The 17322-nt window shown below is 41.2% G+C and overlaps 1 protein-coding gene across 1 annotated transcript in view; it reads right to left on the bottom strand.

Moving 5' to 3' along the window:
- The window catches only part of ASTN1 (astrotactin 1), a 519295-nt gene that overhangs the window by 35316 nt on the left and 466657 nt on the right, over positions 1-17322 (bottom strand). Inside the window, exon 16 of the mRNA XM_040408285.1 lies at positions 12852-13040. Within this exon, the coding sequence (XP_040264219.1) occupies positions 12852-13040 (189 nt within the window). The remainder of the gene's footprint in view (positions 1-12851; positions 13041-17322) is intronic.

The following is a 17322-nucleotide window of genomic DNA, read 5'->3' as shown; positions in this document are numbered from 1 at the left end:
ATTACTGTGAAGGGGACACATCTGGGCATTTTTTCATGAAAGGGGCACATGTGAGCATTACTACTGTGAAGGGGGCACATGTGAGCATTACAACTGTAAAGGGGGCACATGTGAGCATTATTACTGTGAAGAGTGCACATGTGGGCATTACTACTGTGAAGGGGGCACATATGAGCATTATTAATGTGAAGAGGGCAAATGTGACCATTAATACTGAGAAGGGGCACATCTGGGCATTTTTACCATGAAGGGGGCACATGTGAGCATTACTACTGTGAAGGGGTCACATGTGAGCATTATTACTGTGAAGGGGACACATCTGGGCATTTTTACCATGAAGGGGGCACATGTGAGCATTACTACTGTGAAGGGGGCATATGTGAGCATTACTACTATGAAGGGGGCACATGTAAACATTACTATTGTAAAGGGGGCACATGTGAGTATTACTACTGTGAAGGGTGCACATGTGGGCATTACTACTGTGAATGGGGCACGTGAGCATTATTACTGTGAAGGGTGCACATGTGAGCATTACTACTGTAAACGGGGCACATGTGAGCATTATTACTGTGAAGGGGTGCACATGTGGGCATTACTACTGTGAAGGGGGCACATGTGAGCATTATTAATGTGAAGAGGGCACATGTGACCATTACTACTGAGAAGGGGGCACATCTGGGCATTTTTACCATGAAGGGGGCACATGTGAGCATTATAACTGTGAAGGGGGCACATGTGAGCATTACTACTGTAAAGGAGGCACATGTGAGCATTATTACTGTGAAGGGTGCACATGTGGGCATTACTACTGTGAAGGAGACACATGTGAGCATTATTAATTTGAAGAGGGCACATGTGACCATTACTACTGAGAGGGGGGCACATCTGGGCATTTTTACCATGAAGGGGGCACATGTGAGCATTACTACTGTGAAGGGGGCACATGTGAGCATTATTGCTGTGAAGGGGGCACATGTGAGCATTACTACTGTGAAGGGGGCACATGTGAGCATTACTACTGTAAAGGGGGCACATGTGAGCATTATTAATGTGAAGAGGGCACATGTGAGCATTACTACTGAGAAGGGTGCACATCTGGGCATTTTTACCATGAAGGGGGCACATGTGAGCATTACTACTGTGAAGGGGGCACATGTGAGCATTACTACTGTGAAGGGGGCACATGTGAGCATTACTACTGTGAAGGGGGCACATATGAGCATTACTACTGTGAAGGCGGTGCATGTGAGCTTTATTACTGTGAAGGTCGCACATGTGAGCTTTATTACTGTGAAGGGGGCACATGTGAGCATTACTTTTGTGAAGGGGGCACATGTGAGCATTACTACTGTGAAGGGGGCACATGTGAGCATTACTACTGTGAAGGGGGCACATGTGAGCTTTATTACTGTGAAGGGGGCACATGTGAGCATTAATACTGTGAAGGGGGCACATGTGAGCTTTATTACTGTGAAGGGGGCACATGTGAGCTTTATTACTGTGAAGGGGGCATTCTCTCTACTGCCAGCCACAGCGCAGACCAACGCTACCGGACACTAATTCCAACTTAGACCAATGAACACCACTCATGTCATGGCCTTCCCAAACAACAAGGAGGGGTTCCCTTCTTACCCCTCAAAGCCATGTACTTCTGGAACCCTGCCACATGGACTCCACTGGCCCTTCAGGATATCCCAACTGTCCTCACTAAGGAACCAGCCACACTTACAGGGGCAGCCCTCCTGAAACCACACTGCCCGCCTGTGCCCACGATTAAGAGTCAGCCCTTCCTTCCTCCGGTACAGTCCGGTCACAAGGTACAGCCCTCCGCACAGTAGGAGCCCAGCACTGCAAGCAACTACCCACATGAACGACAGCGATGAGAGACACGCTGAGTCCACACACACAACGCACCTTGCAGAGTCCACACACACACAACACCCTACAGTCACAGAAATTATTTACTACTCACATTCGTTCCCTGATTTGCCTCCAGGCTTTCTGTACTGCACCACTGCAGCCGCCCCGGAGTGTACCCTCTTCTGCTTCTCTAGCTGGGCGCAAGCTCCGCCTCCCGTCACTGCGAAGGCCGAATCACACAGCTTTGCGGGCCGGTTGTGGCCCGCGGGCCATAGGTTGGGCACCACTGCCTTACACCATATACAAACCGGATTCCAAAAAAGTTGGGACACTATACAAATCATGAATAAAAACTGAATGCAATGATGTGGAGGTGCCAACTTCTAATATTTTATTCAGAATAGAACATAAATCACGGAACAAAAGTTAAAACTGATAAATTGTACCATTTTAAGGGAAAAATATGTTGAATCAGAATTTCATGGTGTCAACAAATCCCCAAAAAGTTGGGACAATGCCATTTTCACCACTGTGTGGCATCTCCCCTTCTTCTTACAACACTCAACAGACGTCTGGGGACCGAGGAGACCAGTTTCTCAAGTTTAGAAATAGGAATGCTCTCCCATTCTTGTCTAATACAGGCCTCTAACTGTTCAATCGTCTTGGGCCTTCTTTGTTGCACCTTCCTCTTTATGATGCGCCAAATGTTCTCTATAGGTGAAAGATCTGGACTGCAGACTGGCCATTTCAGTACCCGGATCCTTCTCCTACGCAGCCATGATGTTGTGATTGATGCAGAATGTGGTCTGGCATTATCTTGTTGAAAAATGCAGGGTCTTCCCTGAAAGAGATGACGTCTGGATGGGAGCATATGTTGTTCTAGAACCTGAATATATTTTTCTGCATTGATGGTGCCTTTCCAGACATGCAAGCTGCCCATGCCACACGCACTCATGCAACCCCATACCATCAGAGATGCAGGCTTCTGAACTGAGCGTTGATAACAACTTGGGTTGTCCTTGTCCTCTTTGGTCCGGATGACATGGCGTCCCAGATTTCCTAAAAGAACTTCGAATCGTGACTCGTCTGACCACAGAACAGTCTTCCATTTTGCCACACTCCATTTTAAATGATCCCTGGCCCAGTGAAAACGCCTGAGCTTGTGGATCTTGCTTAGAAATGGCTTCTTCTTTGCACTGTAGAGTTTCAGCTGGCAACGGCGGATGGCACGGTGGATTGTGTTCACTGACAATGGTTTCTGGAAGTATTCCTGAGCCCATTCTGTGATTTCCTTTACAGTAGCATTCCTGTTTGTGGTGCAGTGTCGTTTAAGGGCCCCGAGATCACGGGCATCCAGTATGGTTTTACAGCCTTGACCCTTACGCACAGAGATTGTTCCAGATTCTCTGAATCTTCGGATGATGTTGATGATGATAGATGCAAAGTCTTTGCAATTTTTCGCTGGGTAACACCTTTCTGATATTGCTCCACTATCTTTGTGTGCAACATTGTGGGAATTGGTGATCCTCTACCCATCTTGACTTCTGAGAGACACTGCCACTCTGAGAAGCTCTTTTTATACCCAATCATGTTGCCAATTGACCTAATTAGTGTTAATTGGTCTTCCAGCTCTTCGTTATGCTCAAATTTACTTTTTCCAGCCTCTTATTGCTACTTGTCCCAACTTTTTGGGGATTTGTTGACACCGTGAAAATTGGAATCAACGTATTTTTCCTTTAAAATGATACATTTACTCGGATTAAACGTTTGATCTGTCATCTACGTTCTATTACAAATAAAATATTGACATTTGCCATCTCCACATCATTGCATTCAGTTTTTATTCACAATTTGTTTAGTGTCCACACTTTTTTGGAATCCGGTTTGTATTATTTATTTCTCTGTTTCTCAATAAATTCAGTATAGTACATCTGTCTATACCACATAGCTCCATACTGACTCTGTTCAATCATACATAGTTTGAATTATTAATACAACCTTTTTTCAAATTCAGTGCCGGGCGCCACTGTAGTTATTCACCTCTCAGTTGAAGCTTTCAATTCAATTTCCCTACAAGCACCTGCTACTAAGGCCAAGTTTCTGGGAAGTCAATTAACCTACCACTGTAAACCGCTGTTATGTGGCAAGCATAATATGTACTGCAAATCACTTGGGTTTTGTACATGGTGCCTCAATGGTCTGTCCAGTGCATGACAATCAGCATACGAAACTCGACTAAAGTACTGAAAAATGCCTCCATAAACAAGAAATGTGTGCAGAAGAACAAAGAATTGTCTTTTTTTTTTCTAACATCTCATTGGTTTAAAGAGGTTGTCCGACTTCTTAAAAAAGATTGCCCAAGGCAGCAATTGTCATACCATTATAATAAAATATATACTCACCCATTTCATCATCCACTTCCAGGGTTGGCCCTCCAATTCTCCTCACTGGACTTTGGCTGCAGTGGTCATATGCCCATGATTGCAGTCAATAACTGGCTTAAGTGGTCTTGTGCTGAATACCCCAGAAGAATACTAACCAGCATTTTAGATTTAGTAAAATCGGGGCATATAAGCCCCACCCTAGGAATGTCCCAGACCCGCCCAGAAACATCTATTTATGGATGGGATTTGCATTAGCGTTCGGCCAAGGACAGTGCAAATTTGCTGGGACTGTCTCTGAAAATCAGGGACAGTCTCGGCAAATTCGGGACAGTTGGCAGCCATGCTGAAGCCATGATGTGGTGTCTGGGGTATATAGGCCAAGATAATAAAATCAAGGATGCAGTGTCAAGTAGGATCGGAGCAGCACTGGAAGTGGTGGTGGATGAGATAGGTAAGTAAATGTTCTTTTATCATTTTATGACAATTGCTGGCTTTGGAGGATTTTTATAATAAGCTGGGCAACTTTTTCAATTGCATTTTTTTTTAAATTATTAATTGCATCCATGATTAATGCAAAATATGAACATCCAATACCATATAATACACAACAGTCTTTTTCTGGCAAACTTAGAACCAGCCCTGTACCTCACATGGATCCAGAGATCTCTCATTCATTGCTTCAATTGTTCTGCTAGATTTATTTCAAAATGGCAGCTTAGGGGGTGAGCGCTTTCTCAGGAGCATAGCCTTCTGGCAGCAGCTGAAAGATTGAACTGAGCATGCGCTTCCACCTCAGTGGGCAGGATTGAATAACTCAATGGCTATACAAAAATTTTTATTACATGAAATTACGAGACTATTAAGATCCAGGTGTTGTTTTGAAAAATGTAGAATGTTTTTCGTAGGACAACCCCTTTAAGATTAACCTCTTACATGTGAGGACAACCCAAAACCATGCAGGAGATACGTGTGTTGTATTATGCAGCTAATCCAAGTGGCATATTTGTGCATGTAATTCTCTGGGTGTATAGGCACAAAAATTCTGCTGGCACTGTTACGTGATTGGAATCATTTCATGGGCACTACTATGTGACGGGCACAAGATTATGGTTAATTCGGGTAAAACAATGGTGTGGGCAGTTCTGTGTTGGCACTATTACAGTCCATGCTGACTATTTAGGCTGGAATCATTGGAAAATAGCTTCCAGGTGGAGTGGGGGTACTACTATGACTCTAGTGCTGTCATTCCATAGAACTGCTATGACCAGGATGGTGTTATGGTACAGCATAGATGTGAAAGTAAGCTGTGGCAGATGCCTCCATTGCTGAGTGATGAAGGTACTACTATTGTATATAAAAACCACAAATTGACTGCACCGGTCATGTACTTGCCACTTGTAAAAAAGAACTGGGCTGCTGGAGCTTCTTCACTAGAAGGATTGCATAGGTGAGTATTGGGTTTTTGGGCATTTTATAACATTTACTGCTGCTATTTTTCAAAGGTTGGATGGCCCCTTTAATTGTAATAACCATTATTGTGACCACTGACCTCCAGCCATCCCCAGAGAAGTAGACAATAAGAAGATTCAAGTTCACATCAAAGATCTGATTTACACTAGACGAGGCTGCCTCACTACACAAATGAATAATTCTTTTAGTGATTATTTAATTATAAATAGCATGATGAAATCTTCATTTACTACAGTCGATAAAATCAATGGTAGTTAGGCTTTGTTACTTTTTGACCAAGGCCAAAGTGCTTCAAGCTACACCCCTGTTGGTGACCATTGAAAATGGCAAAGTCTCTGTAAATCTGCACCAAGCTCTGTAGTTCTATTTTTTGCTTGTGAGGAGGCGAACAGATGAAGGGTTAGCTTAGCACGCCTGGCCGGAAATGTCTCTTTTCCCTCGTTTGATCCTAACTATTATCTGTGGAGTACAACCACTGTTAAGATTGCAATTATTACTGGCCCCCTTGCTGTTTTTCATTATAGATAAGGACTCAGCTGAACAAATAGATACGTATCTTCAGAAGGCATCGAGAAGAACAAAAGAAACAATTAATGCTCCAGTAAAACCCAACAATTTGATATCTCTGTTAAAAAAATCAGTTCACACAGCAAGGACAAAAATGACATTACGTGGCATGAAATAGAGCCTTATTTTTCCTAATCCTGTATTAAAGACTACATGAATGTTCTCAGCCATAGGCGTGACTCAAAGCTTCTGGGTCACAATGCCAGTATCCCCACCTACAATGTGTCTTTTATAACAATGATTCCTACCCAAATAGCATAGGTGGAAAGGAGGGAGACCGAAGACACCAGGGCCTAGGTACGACTGCTGCCTCTTCACCTCCTATAACTAAACCCAGCATAAGCCAATATATTTAAAAGGGGTTTTACGGGATCCTAAAAAAATCTCATTGAATTGTGTAAACCTCATCTACCCTTCTACAGAGCATAAAAGTGTACCTGTCAATTTTTCGCAAGTCATCACTTCGATCTCCATGCTCCTGCTGCGCTTTATTGTTTACAACCCAAACTTCTGGGTTGTGGGCGTAAATAATCTGCAACCAATGGCGTATCGCTAATGGAGGCAGACCACACCGTCTAGTAAATGCAGAGAATGGTGCAGTTCCCAGTCTAGAAAGGTGCATCTGTCCACACCTGTGATGACATCATCACAGGTCCTTCAACACCCAACAGCATGGGGAAGCACTTCGAAACCCTCAATTGAGACTAGAATGAAATGGTAAAAGGGGTCCTTCCTTTTCTCTTCATTTGTCCCCACCCCTTCCCTGTTTTTACTCAGAAGTAGTACCTCAAGCCTCATTGATTCTTATACCTCAAAAGTGCCACATTATAACTGAATACTTTATGTCTCACTCATATATAATACAGCAGACAGCTACAACTCCCAGTACCTCATGTACCTCACACAGTGTATAAATGTCCACATATATCTGTACACCCTGCATCTATTCTACCTTGTACCTCTCACATGAGTACACTGCTGTATATACTATGGGAGTCATTTATCAAACTGGTGTAAAGTAGAACTGGCTTAGTTTCCCATAGCAACCAATTAGATTCCACCTTTCATTTTGGACAGCTCCTTTGGGAAATGAAAGGAAGAATCTGATTGGTTGCTATGGGCAGTTTGTACAGGTATATAGTATATACAGCAGTGTACTGATATGTGAGCTATAAGGTATAATACATGCAGTCTGTACAGATATAAAGTATATCCAGCAGTGTACTGATATGTGAGATATAAGGTATAATACATGCAGTCTGTACAGATATAAAGTATATACAGCAGTGTACTGATATGTGAGATATAAGGTATAATACATGCAGTCTGTACAGATATAAAGTATATACAGCAGTGTACTGATATGTGAGATATAAGGTATAATAGATACACTGTGTACAGATATATAGTATATACAGCAGTGTACTGATATGTGAGATATAAGGTATAATACATGCAGTCTGTACAGATATAAAGTATATCCAGCAGTGTACTGATATGTTAGGTACAAAGTATAATAGATACACTGTGTACAGATATATAGTATATACAGTAGTGTACTGATATGTGAGATATAAGGTATAATACATGCAGTCTGTACAGATATAAAGTATATCAAGTGGTGTACTGATATGTGAGGTACGAGGTATAATAGATACACTGTGTACAGATATATAGTATATACAGTAGTGTACTGATATGTGAGGTACTATGTATAATAGATATCGTTAGTACAGATATATAGTATATACAGCAGTGTACTGAAATGTGAGGTATGAAGTATAATTCATACCTCATACCTCACATATCAGAACAGTGCTGTGTATACTATATATCTGTATACACTGCATCTATTATACCTCTTGCTATCTGACCATCGGCAACATGTGACCTGTGACATCACAACTTGTTTTACCCACTTCATTCTACCTTCTACCAGAAGGCTATCTCCCTCCAACTCCATCCTCACTGCCCCTTTCCTGCAAGACATTTAAATGGGGACAATGCTGCTGTCAGTGGGGGAGGGGTTGTCAGGGAACAATAATGCTGGCTCTTTTGTACTTCATGGTGGTATTTATTTGGCGCTGTTGGAGAGATACTTTGTGCTGGAATGTTGCATTTATATGGTGAAGTTGGGGAGGTAATTTGGCAATGCATGCCGGTATCAGCTCCCGATCTCTGGGTGCATTAGTAAGTTGCAGGGCCTGGCAGGGTATACACAGGGAAAGATAAAAATTCATACCCAGGTCACCCCTTTAAAAGGTTTTGTAGGTTTGTTTACCAAAGATGCTTGAATGATGATGATTCCAACGTAATCTCATTTACCCTATACTAAAAATTATTTGAAAGATGTAACCAACCCCATAACCCCATCCCCATTTGGATCTGAGCCAATGACTTGCAATGAGCCTCTATTTCTGGACTGATTCACCAATAACCTATTAGGCTACTTTCATGCTTGCATTGTTAATTCTGGTATTGAGATCCGGCAGAGGATCTCAATACTGGAATTAAATGGATGCGTTTTCATTTTGCACATCAGGATGCATTCGTTCGGTTAGGAAAAAAAAAACGGAGAAAAAAACAGAAAAAAATTGATACATTGAAAGTCAATCGGTGACGGATCTGTTTTTTTACGCTCCTAATTGCCTTACAGTGACGGATCCATTTTTTTCCATTTTTATGACCGGACACAAACCGCAACTTTGTGTCCGGTCACAAAACGGAATGCTGCCAGAATGTAAGACGTCCTGATGCATCCTGAATGGATCTCTTTACATTCAGAATGCATGAGGACTAAACAGATTTTTTTTTTTCCAGTATTGATGTCTTCTGCAGGATCTCAATTCTGGAAAACAACAACGCAAGTATGAAAGTAGCCTTAGACCTTATTGATGATACAGTATGTCCCATGAAATAGTTTAGTGTGCAATTAAAAGTGTATGTGTATGTTCTGCATAGATGGACGGAGCGCGCCCTGAAGCATTTTCTCTGGTGGGCCCGAGGGACTCAATTACGATACTGCATGTAACCAATGAAGAAATATGTATCATGCTATCCATCGCTGTACAGAAACATTTACCTGAAAGTAATCAACAATTCAATATATTTTCCACCACATAAACCAAGTGTTCGATACGCAATCTAATTAACCACTAAAACAATATCATACTACCTTGACAGTATATTGAAAATCCATAACCGGTATACTAACTGTAGCTTTCAATCAATTCCCTTGTGACTGGTCCGACCGCTAGAGACAAGTCAGGGTTACACAATTACACTCAATGGTGTGCAAAAAATTTGAGACATATCCAATAAAATTCCAATGATTCTCGCTATGTGGGCTAATTATTGATTGTTATGACTATTGCCAGCCACGGCAAGACATTTTCACAGTTTTTTTTTTTTTTGCTTAGCAATCAAATTGTTGCATTATACAGCAATGTAATGGCAAGATTCTGAAGACTGCCTTCCCGTGCTGCAAAAATGGGACTATGCATACACAGTGTAAACTTACTATACTATTTGATGGGTGTGAGGTGAGTTATACTTTTTTGAATAGATTTAAAGGGGTTGTCCAATGAAAAATATTCTAAATTTTTAAACCAGCATCTACAGTAGATCCGAATACTTTTGTAATTGCACGTAATTATATAGTATAGCCACTGATATACTCACTGAATTTCTCTGTATAGCGCCACCTGCTGTTTGTCCCTTTTTCTAAATTCTGTGACCAGCCCACTGAGGCTGACATACATGCTCAGTTCCATCCTTTAACTGCCATCAGCTGCAGAAAAAAGGATAGGTTCCCCGAGAAAGGGCAAGCCCACTGAGCTGCCAGCTTGAAAAAAATCTTGCAGCAATGAATGGGCAGATCTCTGGATCCATGTCAGGTACAGAGCTGGTTGATGACTATATGATATCTGATTTTTATTTTACATTACTAATGAGATAAACCCATTAAATATGGCTTAGGTAACAGCACACAATGAGGTGTTCATTGTCTAGGGATATGTTAGAGTGGCTTTAATTTCGCTTGGATTTTGGTACGTACTCTGCACCAAAATCACAGCTAAATCTATGTCCCATTTTTTCCAAATATATGTGGACATGAAGTCTAAATCAAGAAGGAACATGTCTCTTCTTCATGAGGAATCCCATGCGAAATACATGCAGAAAAGGGATATTCGTATTCACATTAGCCCCACTGAGTATGGTTAGTCTGTGGTTGGATCAATGCCAGGAAAGACTACAAAGTTGTAGCAGAAATCGGTGGTTCATCCTCAGATTTCTACCCTGGTTTCCACAGCGAACACACATTGGATTCTTCTAAATTTTAATTTTCCCATTTGAACATGCCCTAACTTAGTCATGATTTGGCTTGGTCTGCATTGTGTTTGTGATGCCCATTTAACTTTTAAGCCACAAATGCCCCTGGTGTACATGATAAATGTGTCCATATGATTACATTAAAGGGGTTTTCAAAGTGTATTTTTACTGATGACCTATCCAGTTGTCGGACGCCCACCAATCAGCTGTTTGAAAAGGCACCGGCGCTCACAGTAGGACTGCGGCCTTCTCTCTGCTCACCATGCATAGCACTGTACAATGTATAACGGCTGTGCTTGGAACCCAGCCCCATTCACTTCAATGGGGCAGAGCTGCGCCTGGGCCATGTGACCCATAAACGTGACGTCATGGGGCCTACGAAAAGCTGATCATCGGGGGTCTTTGGTGTTGGACCCCCACCAATCAGACACTGATGACGTATACAGTGGATAGGCCATCAGTAAAAACACTTGGAAAACCCCTTTAGGCTACATTCACACAAACGTATTTTGTTTCCGTGTCCGTTCTGTTTGTTTTGTGGATAGCATGCGGATCCATTCATTTCAATGGGTCCGCAAAAAATGCGGACAGCACACCGTGTGCTTTCCGCATCCATATGTCCGTTCTGTGGCCCTTCAAAAAACATAGAACATGTCCTATTCTTGTCCATTTTGTTGACAAGGATAGGCATTGTTACAATGGATCCGCAAAAAGAACAGATGCCATACGGAACGTCATCGTTTTTTTGGGGGGGTCCGCAATTCACATACGGTCATGTGAATGTAGCCTTAATCAGATGTTGGCCAAAAGAGTGTCTTTTTGGTTTCTGTCTGGCCTGTAAATATTAGTATACTACTAAAGAAAAGGGATGACATAGCGTCGCAGCTAATGCTATTTCATTCAGTGGTATCTAGTAAAAGACATATACTGTATGTGAAATGTATACTTTTTTTTAAGACGATGGGGCCAAATGCACCTAGGACCTATGGGGCAGAGGTCTCTGCTAAAAGTATACATCAGGAATCTCCAGTGAAGTAACTGTCTATATATGAACGTTTATCTCTGGAGCTTCCTTAGGTAGAGATAAAAAGCAACTCAAGTTCAGGAAAGAGAATCTGTATTCTGGAAGGGTGCATGGGGGTCAAACTGTGGGCCAGAGCCAGAGGGAGAAACTCCAGACAAAGCACACTCACATCTGATGGGAGGAGAAGGGCTGCGGTGAGTGAGGGGAAACAGGGAGCTTAGAATTGAAGGATAGCAGGGTGTTGCTATGGGGGGGGGGGGGGGGAGGGGAAGGCTTGTATAGGCCAATACAGTGGGATACATTGCAGCTTCACATTTTAGCTATATGTCAGATGGATAGCTGTCACCATCACTTTTGGAGTCTAGTCATTTTGCACGAAAATAGAAAGCCTTTCCCACAATCTACAAGCGAAAGAGACAGTGGTTGAGGGGTGAAAATGGGGGAGATCAAGACTGGTGTTCCCAGTCTTGATTTCCTGTGCACTGGAGAAGATGTCTCTTAATAACTTAGGTTCATCTCTGCAACTCAGTGTGCCAGAAATTCAAATCTACTCCAGTCAGGGGTGTAGACTTATCTTATGCCACTTTCTGACCCAAGTTATAGTAAATCTATCAGACCATGATAGGTCAGATCCTTCCATTAAGCCTCTTCCATTTTCTGAAATGTTGAGAAGCTCAAAAAGTCAGAAATTATATTGCCAATATGGTGTGCACCAAATTTCCAAAGTTTTTTTTACCACACAATAGTGGCTTAAAACTTAAAATAATGTCCCCATATGTTTCTACAGTTGTACTGGGTTGGTTAATGTAGTTTGTAAGCTTTCTGAAGAGTTGAGCAATCAGGTTGTTTTTGAAAGTTTGATAGGTGAGAGACTATGTTTGGATGTTGAGTTTAAGAGTTTGGAGGATGCAGTGGAGAAATGTTAGAGATGATGATATGTGAGGATCAGACGAGAGAAGAACAGAAAAGTTCTTATGAGGACCGGACATTACAATTAGGTAGGAAAGAAGAAGTAGAGATTTACGAAGGAGACAGGTTGTCGACAGCTTTGTACCATTATCAGTATTTTGATATGTATTGTTGGGCGATAGATGGAGAGTTAAGGTTAGAGAAAGGCAGGAGGTTAGAGAAATGAAGAATTAACTAGAAAGTAAAGGTGAGGTACAAATGTGTTAGAGGAAAGGCTACAGAGCAGTTAGGATATCTCTTACCTTTGCTTATATCTTCAAATTCAAGCCAGAGTTGTCTTTGCACTTGCCGGTTGGGATACCAGATAGAGCAGGTTTCCTCAAATCCATATACCGCCTCCTGAATGTAATGGTTCCCAAACTGTTCTAACAGAGGCATGAATTCTAGTCGGGACGTAGCTCCATCAAGAGCATGAAGAACATGAGTGAAGGCTGATGGAAAAACAATGTTTAAAAGAAAACATCATTAAAGTATAAAAACTACATTAAAATGTATGATAAGTGATAAAATTGTCTCTCTGTTGCAGAACCCCTCCACAATATAATTAGAAGAGCTTTGCCAAAAGTCACTAACACCTTTTGGAGTATTTGCAATTTAACCTTGTTATACAAATCCAGTACAGTCAATAATAAACTGCTATACTTAGGACTAGCTTAATCCCTGAGTAACAGATTTGTCCTTAGTCAGACCTTTCAATGTCTGCTCACTATGCAGAAATATCAGTCACCTGGGAAGTTTTACATAGGTCATCTGATCTCAACTAATTCAAGTCAATTTTAGAGTTATCTTTGACAAAAGAGGAGTACACGTTTTATATTGACCTGAGGAACAAGTCATTCTGATGATTGATTCAGTCGGTTCTAAGGGCTTCTGTGCATTGAATGATCCCTATATTTTAGCTGAATCCTTTAACAATAAGCAAGTCATTAGGTGTTCCCCTGCTGGGCCTCCATAGATCTGCTGGTACCTGAGGGGGGACTTGGCATGAAGTGTTCAGTTTTGGAGCTTGCGGCGGGTGTGAATGTGTGAGTGTTTGTGAGTTACATCTATGAAGTCAAAGACATTGGGTTGTGAAGAGGGCATAAATATGTTTACGTTACTGACCAGTCTTATGAAAAATATCCTGTTCTCGATGTACAAGCTAATGTCGCGATGCATTACAATTTTGAGTGACTTTGGTTTTGAGGCTTATTGTTAGTCCGTTTTTGTCTTGGAAAATAAAAGTAAAGACTTTAAAAAAAAAAGTGTTCAGTTTTCCTGCAGCACCACCACAGAGGGAGTAAAGCACAATACTCATTCAAACTCATTAAAATGCAGGGCAGGACAAGTCCTCCAGATCTTTGTACCTGCTCTCCACTCTTGCCAGTTGAGGATACTGAACAGAATATATGTAAATGGGTTTTTGTAAACAATACAACTTCTTTAAGAGAGTACAGCTTTTCAGCTCTGTCTTCAGTCATTTGGACCCCTACCATTAATCCATTAAAACTGCTCTCCTATTACACAAGGAGAGCAGCAATCATCTGAATTTCATATTCTATTTATCTACATATATATATATATATATATATATATATATATATATATATATATATGAGAGAGAGAGAGAGAGACACACACACACACACACACACACTTGCATTTTTGGTCTGATTTGCAGATTTTTTTCAAAAGCCCACCCAAACCAAAAATGCTCCAATTGCCCTGAAAGTAGGAGACAGAGAACTCTGGCAATATGTATGCATTTTCTGGGGTAGTACTCTTTTTGATTTTGGAGAATGCTTAGTATATGGAGTATGTCTGCTGAGTAGAGATGAGCAAAGATTTGAAAAATTCAATTTGGCCGCTTTGCCGAACTTCTACGAGAAATTCCATTTGTTACGAATTACTTTGTCACAAATCACTTTTCATTGTATGGAGTGGGCGCAATGACGGGGAACGCCGGTTATGCCGCCACCTGTCAATTAACCCCTCAGATGCCATGTTTAACGCTGATCGCACCATCTATGCCACTCAGCGTATCCTATATTTGAGGAAAAATTTATTTGTGACCACGAAGCGCAGGGTAATTTGGCTTTGTGGCGAATCAAATTTTTTCTGAAATTGGGATTGAAGTCCACTTTGGATACCTCAATTTGCTCAACACTAGTGCTGAGTATTGTAGACCAGGCAACAAAACTATGGGTTTTTGAGAAAGATATTCAAATTTTATTCAAAATAGCTTTTTAGCCTGTCATGCATGCCAGCAGAAGTAAGATGTGTTAAGTTTAATGCAGAAACCCAGAGGAGTGTTGACTGGCTTGGAATACTCCTCATGCATACTCGGGCCCTCTTTATTTAGAAATGTTACCCAAGCCAAAGCTTCTCGGACAGCCAAGCAAATCTTCTTTACTCAGCTCTGTTAAAGAGCTGGGTTCCTAGTAGGACATGCTCAGTTTTCCTTTAGTTTTGGAAAGGAGAGTAGCCTGCATGTCTCTTTCCCAAAGAAGAATTACAGTATGTGGGAACACAAGCACAGCAATTGACAAAAAAAATCTTAATATGAAAAAGCACTGATTGAAAAGTGTGAGCCTACCATCGGGGAAAAATCTTGTTATGAAAAAGCACAGATTGAACAGTTTGAGGCTACCACCAAAAGCTCACTGGGAAAATTTAGTCTCTCTCAACAAATCACAAAAATTTGGGGTTCGTTAGAATCTGTTCTTTTTCGGAAATTGGGGTAGAATTTCAAATCATCAGATTTGATTCGCTCATCCTTAATTATATCCTATGGTACCCTCTGTACATCTTACAACCCAAGCTTTTACCTTAGACTGTGTTTGCATTTGCGATGGAGACATTGTTAAGAGCCTCCATTAAATATGCTGAGAAAAGTAGCTCAGCAGTCTGTGTTCTTTTTTGGTAAAATACCAGACACCATGGAGCACCCATAGTAAGTCAATAGGCTTGGTTGGGCACCATTGTTTTTTGTCATGTGAAATATCGATCAGTGCATTTAATTGCGATTTTCTGCTGGTATGACGAAACCTGAATTCTGCAGGTTGAGAACCTAGATTAGATTGGTCCCTGAAAATTCAAGATTACATGTGCGTTTGGAACTTTTCTGGAAACCTAAGGGACCACTGAGAATTTCCTGCAGGCGTACAGAAGCTTTACAGTACATTACTGTAATACCTCCTGGGATCTTCTAGTCCTTAATGATGCTGATAAGATTGTTTGGATGGAATTTGTATTACTCGCTCTGTATATTTGCGGTATGTAAAAATGATACAACTGACCTTTTCCAACAACATTCTGACACTTTGAAATAAAGCAAACAAGGAAAGGTTTGACACAAACTACAATTTTACAGTGTGATCTGATTTGTAAATTATTTCTGAAGGAGAATTCAATAAATGGGGAAAATAAATGTGATATGTTAGGCTTCTTTCACATCTGCGGCTGTGCTCTCCAGCAGTATGTTCTGGCATAGAATGCCGGGAATCGGCTGTACAAAAAAATGTTGCTTGCAGCTGTTTTTGTCCGGCTGATTTTCAACATATTTATAGATGGGGTCAATGGGGTCCTGCGAACAGGAAGCAATATCCGGCAATTCCAGATTCTAAGAACTCCGTCAGGCTGTTCTCTGCCTGAACAGCCTGCCAGATAGCGCTGCCGCAGATGTGAAACTAGCCGAAACCTTTGAGTGTCTGAAGATCATATGTTCACAATCAACAGTAGATGAAACCCAGAGCAGATAGACGCACTAAGATACAATTATGAATGATCTCTTCTCAAAGATTTTCAAAATGTTCCAAGAAACAAATAACTGTCATACAGCAAGAAATAAAAAAAATATATAGGGCTTATTATATTAAAATATAATTTCCTTTTTTTCTCATTAATTATTTTCTCATTGTATTTTTTATTTTATTTTTTTCTGTACATGATCATGGGGGCAGCCATCTTGCCTGAGCTGCTATTAACAGCACTATGCTTAATAACTGTAGGCTGTTAATTGATGTCTATGGAGGACGTGCATGATGCTTTTTCAATACATTGCATATATCAACAGATCCATATTAGTACCCTATTAAGCCCATAAAAGTCAATGGGGGAGATTTATCAAACTTGGTGTAAAGTACAACTGGCTCAGTTTTCACCTTTCATTCTCCAATAGAGCCAGTTCTACTTTACACTAGTTTAATAAATCTCTCCCCCAATATGTTGAATTTTAAAATGCATGTTCCATATTTGAATAGTTGACATGAGCATATTTGTTTCAGTTTTTTACATAATTAAAGGTATTTTTTCACTTAATGGGAATCTGTCACCAGAATCATCACCATTAAACTATTGTCTTGTAGCACTTACTACCTCCTTTCCAGATGTGCTTTTTTTTTCACTTGCTGCTTGGTTTCTATCTTGAAAAAAATGAGCTAGTAAGGTGCCCAGAGGGGCGTTATTTTTGTTCAAAGGGGCTCAAAAACACCCCCATTGAGTGCCCAGGCCCGCCCTCCAGCAGAGCTCAAGCACGCCTCTCCTCGACTCATACTCTACGCCCCCAGCAGCGCGGTTGTCCCCCCCCACTATATCACTAATAGCAGGGAACCCCGTCCACCCTTGTCTTCAGTGTCACTGACAAATCTCGCCGCGATCTTCCAGCAGAGGATGAAACCGTCACTGGGCTCGGCGCATGCCCAGTGAAACATTTGAGGCTGATGCCCTCAGTTC

Source organism: Bufo bufo, chromosome 9 (genome assembly GCF_905171765.1).
Source record: "Bufo bufo chromosome 9, aBufBuf1.1, whole genome shotgun sequence".
Lineage (NCBI taxonomy): Eukaryota > Metazoa > Chordata > Amphibia > Anura > Bufonidae > Bufo > Bufo bufo.
This window is presented reverse-complemented; position numbering and strand designations above follow the sequence as displayed.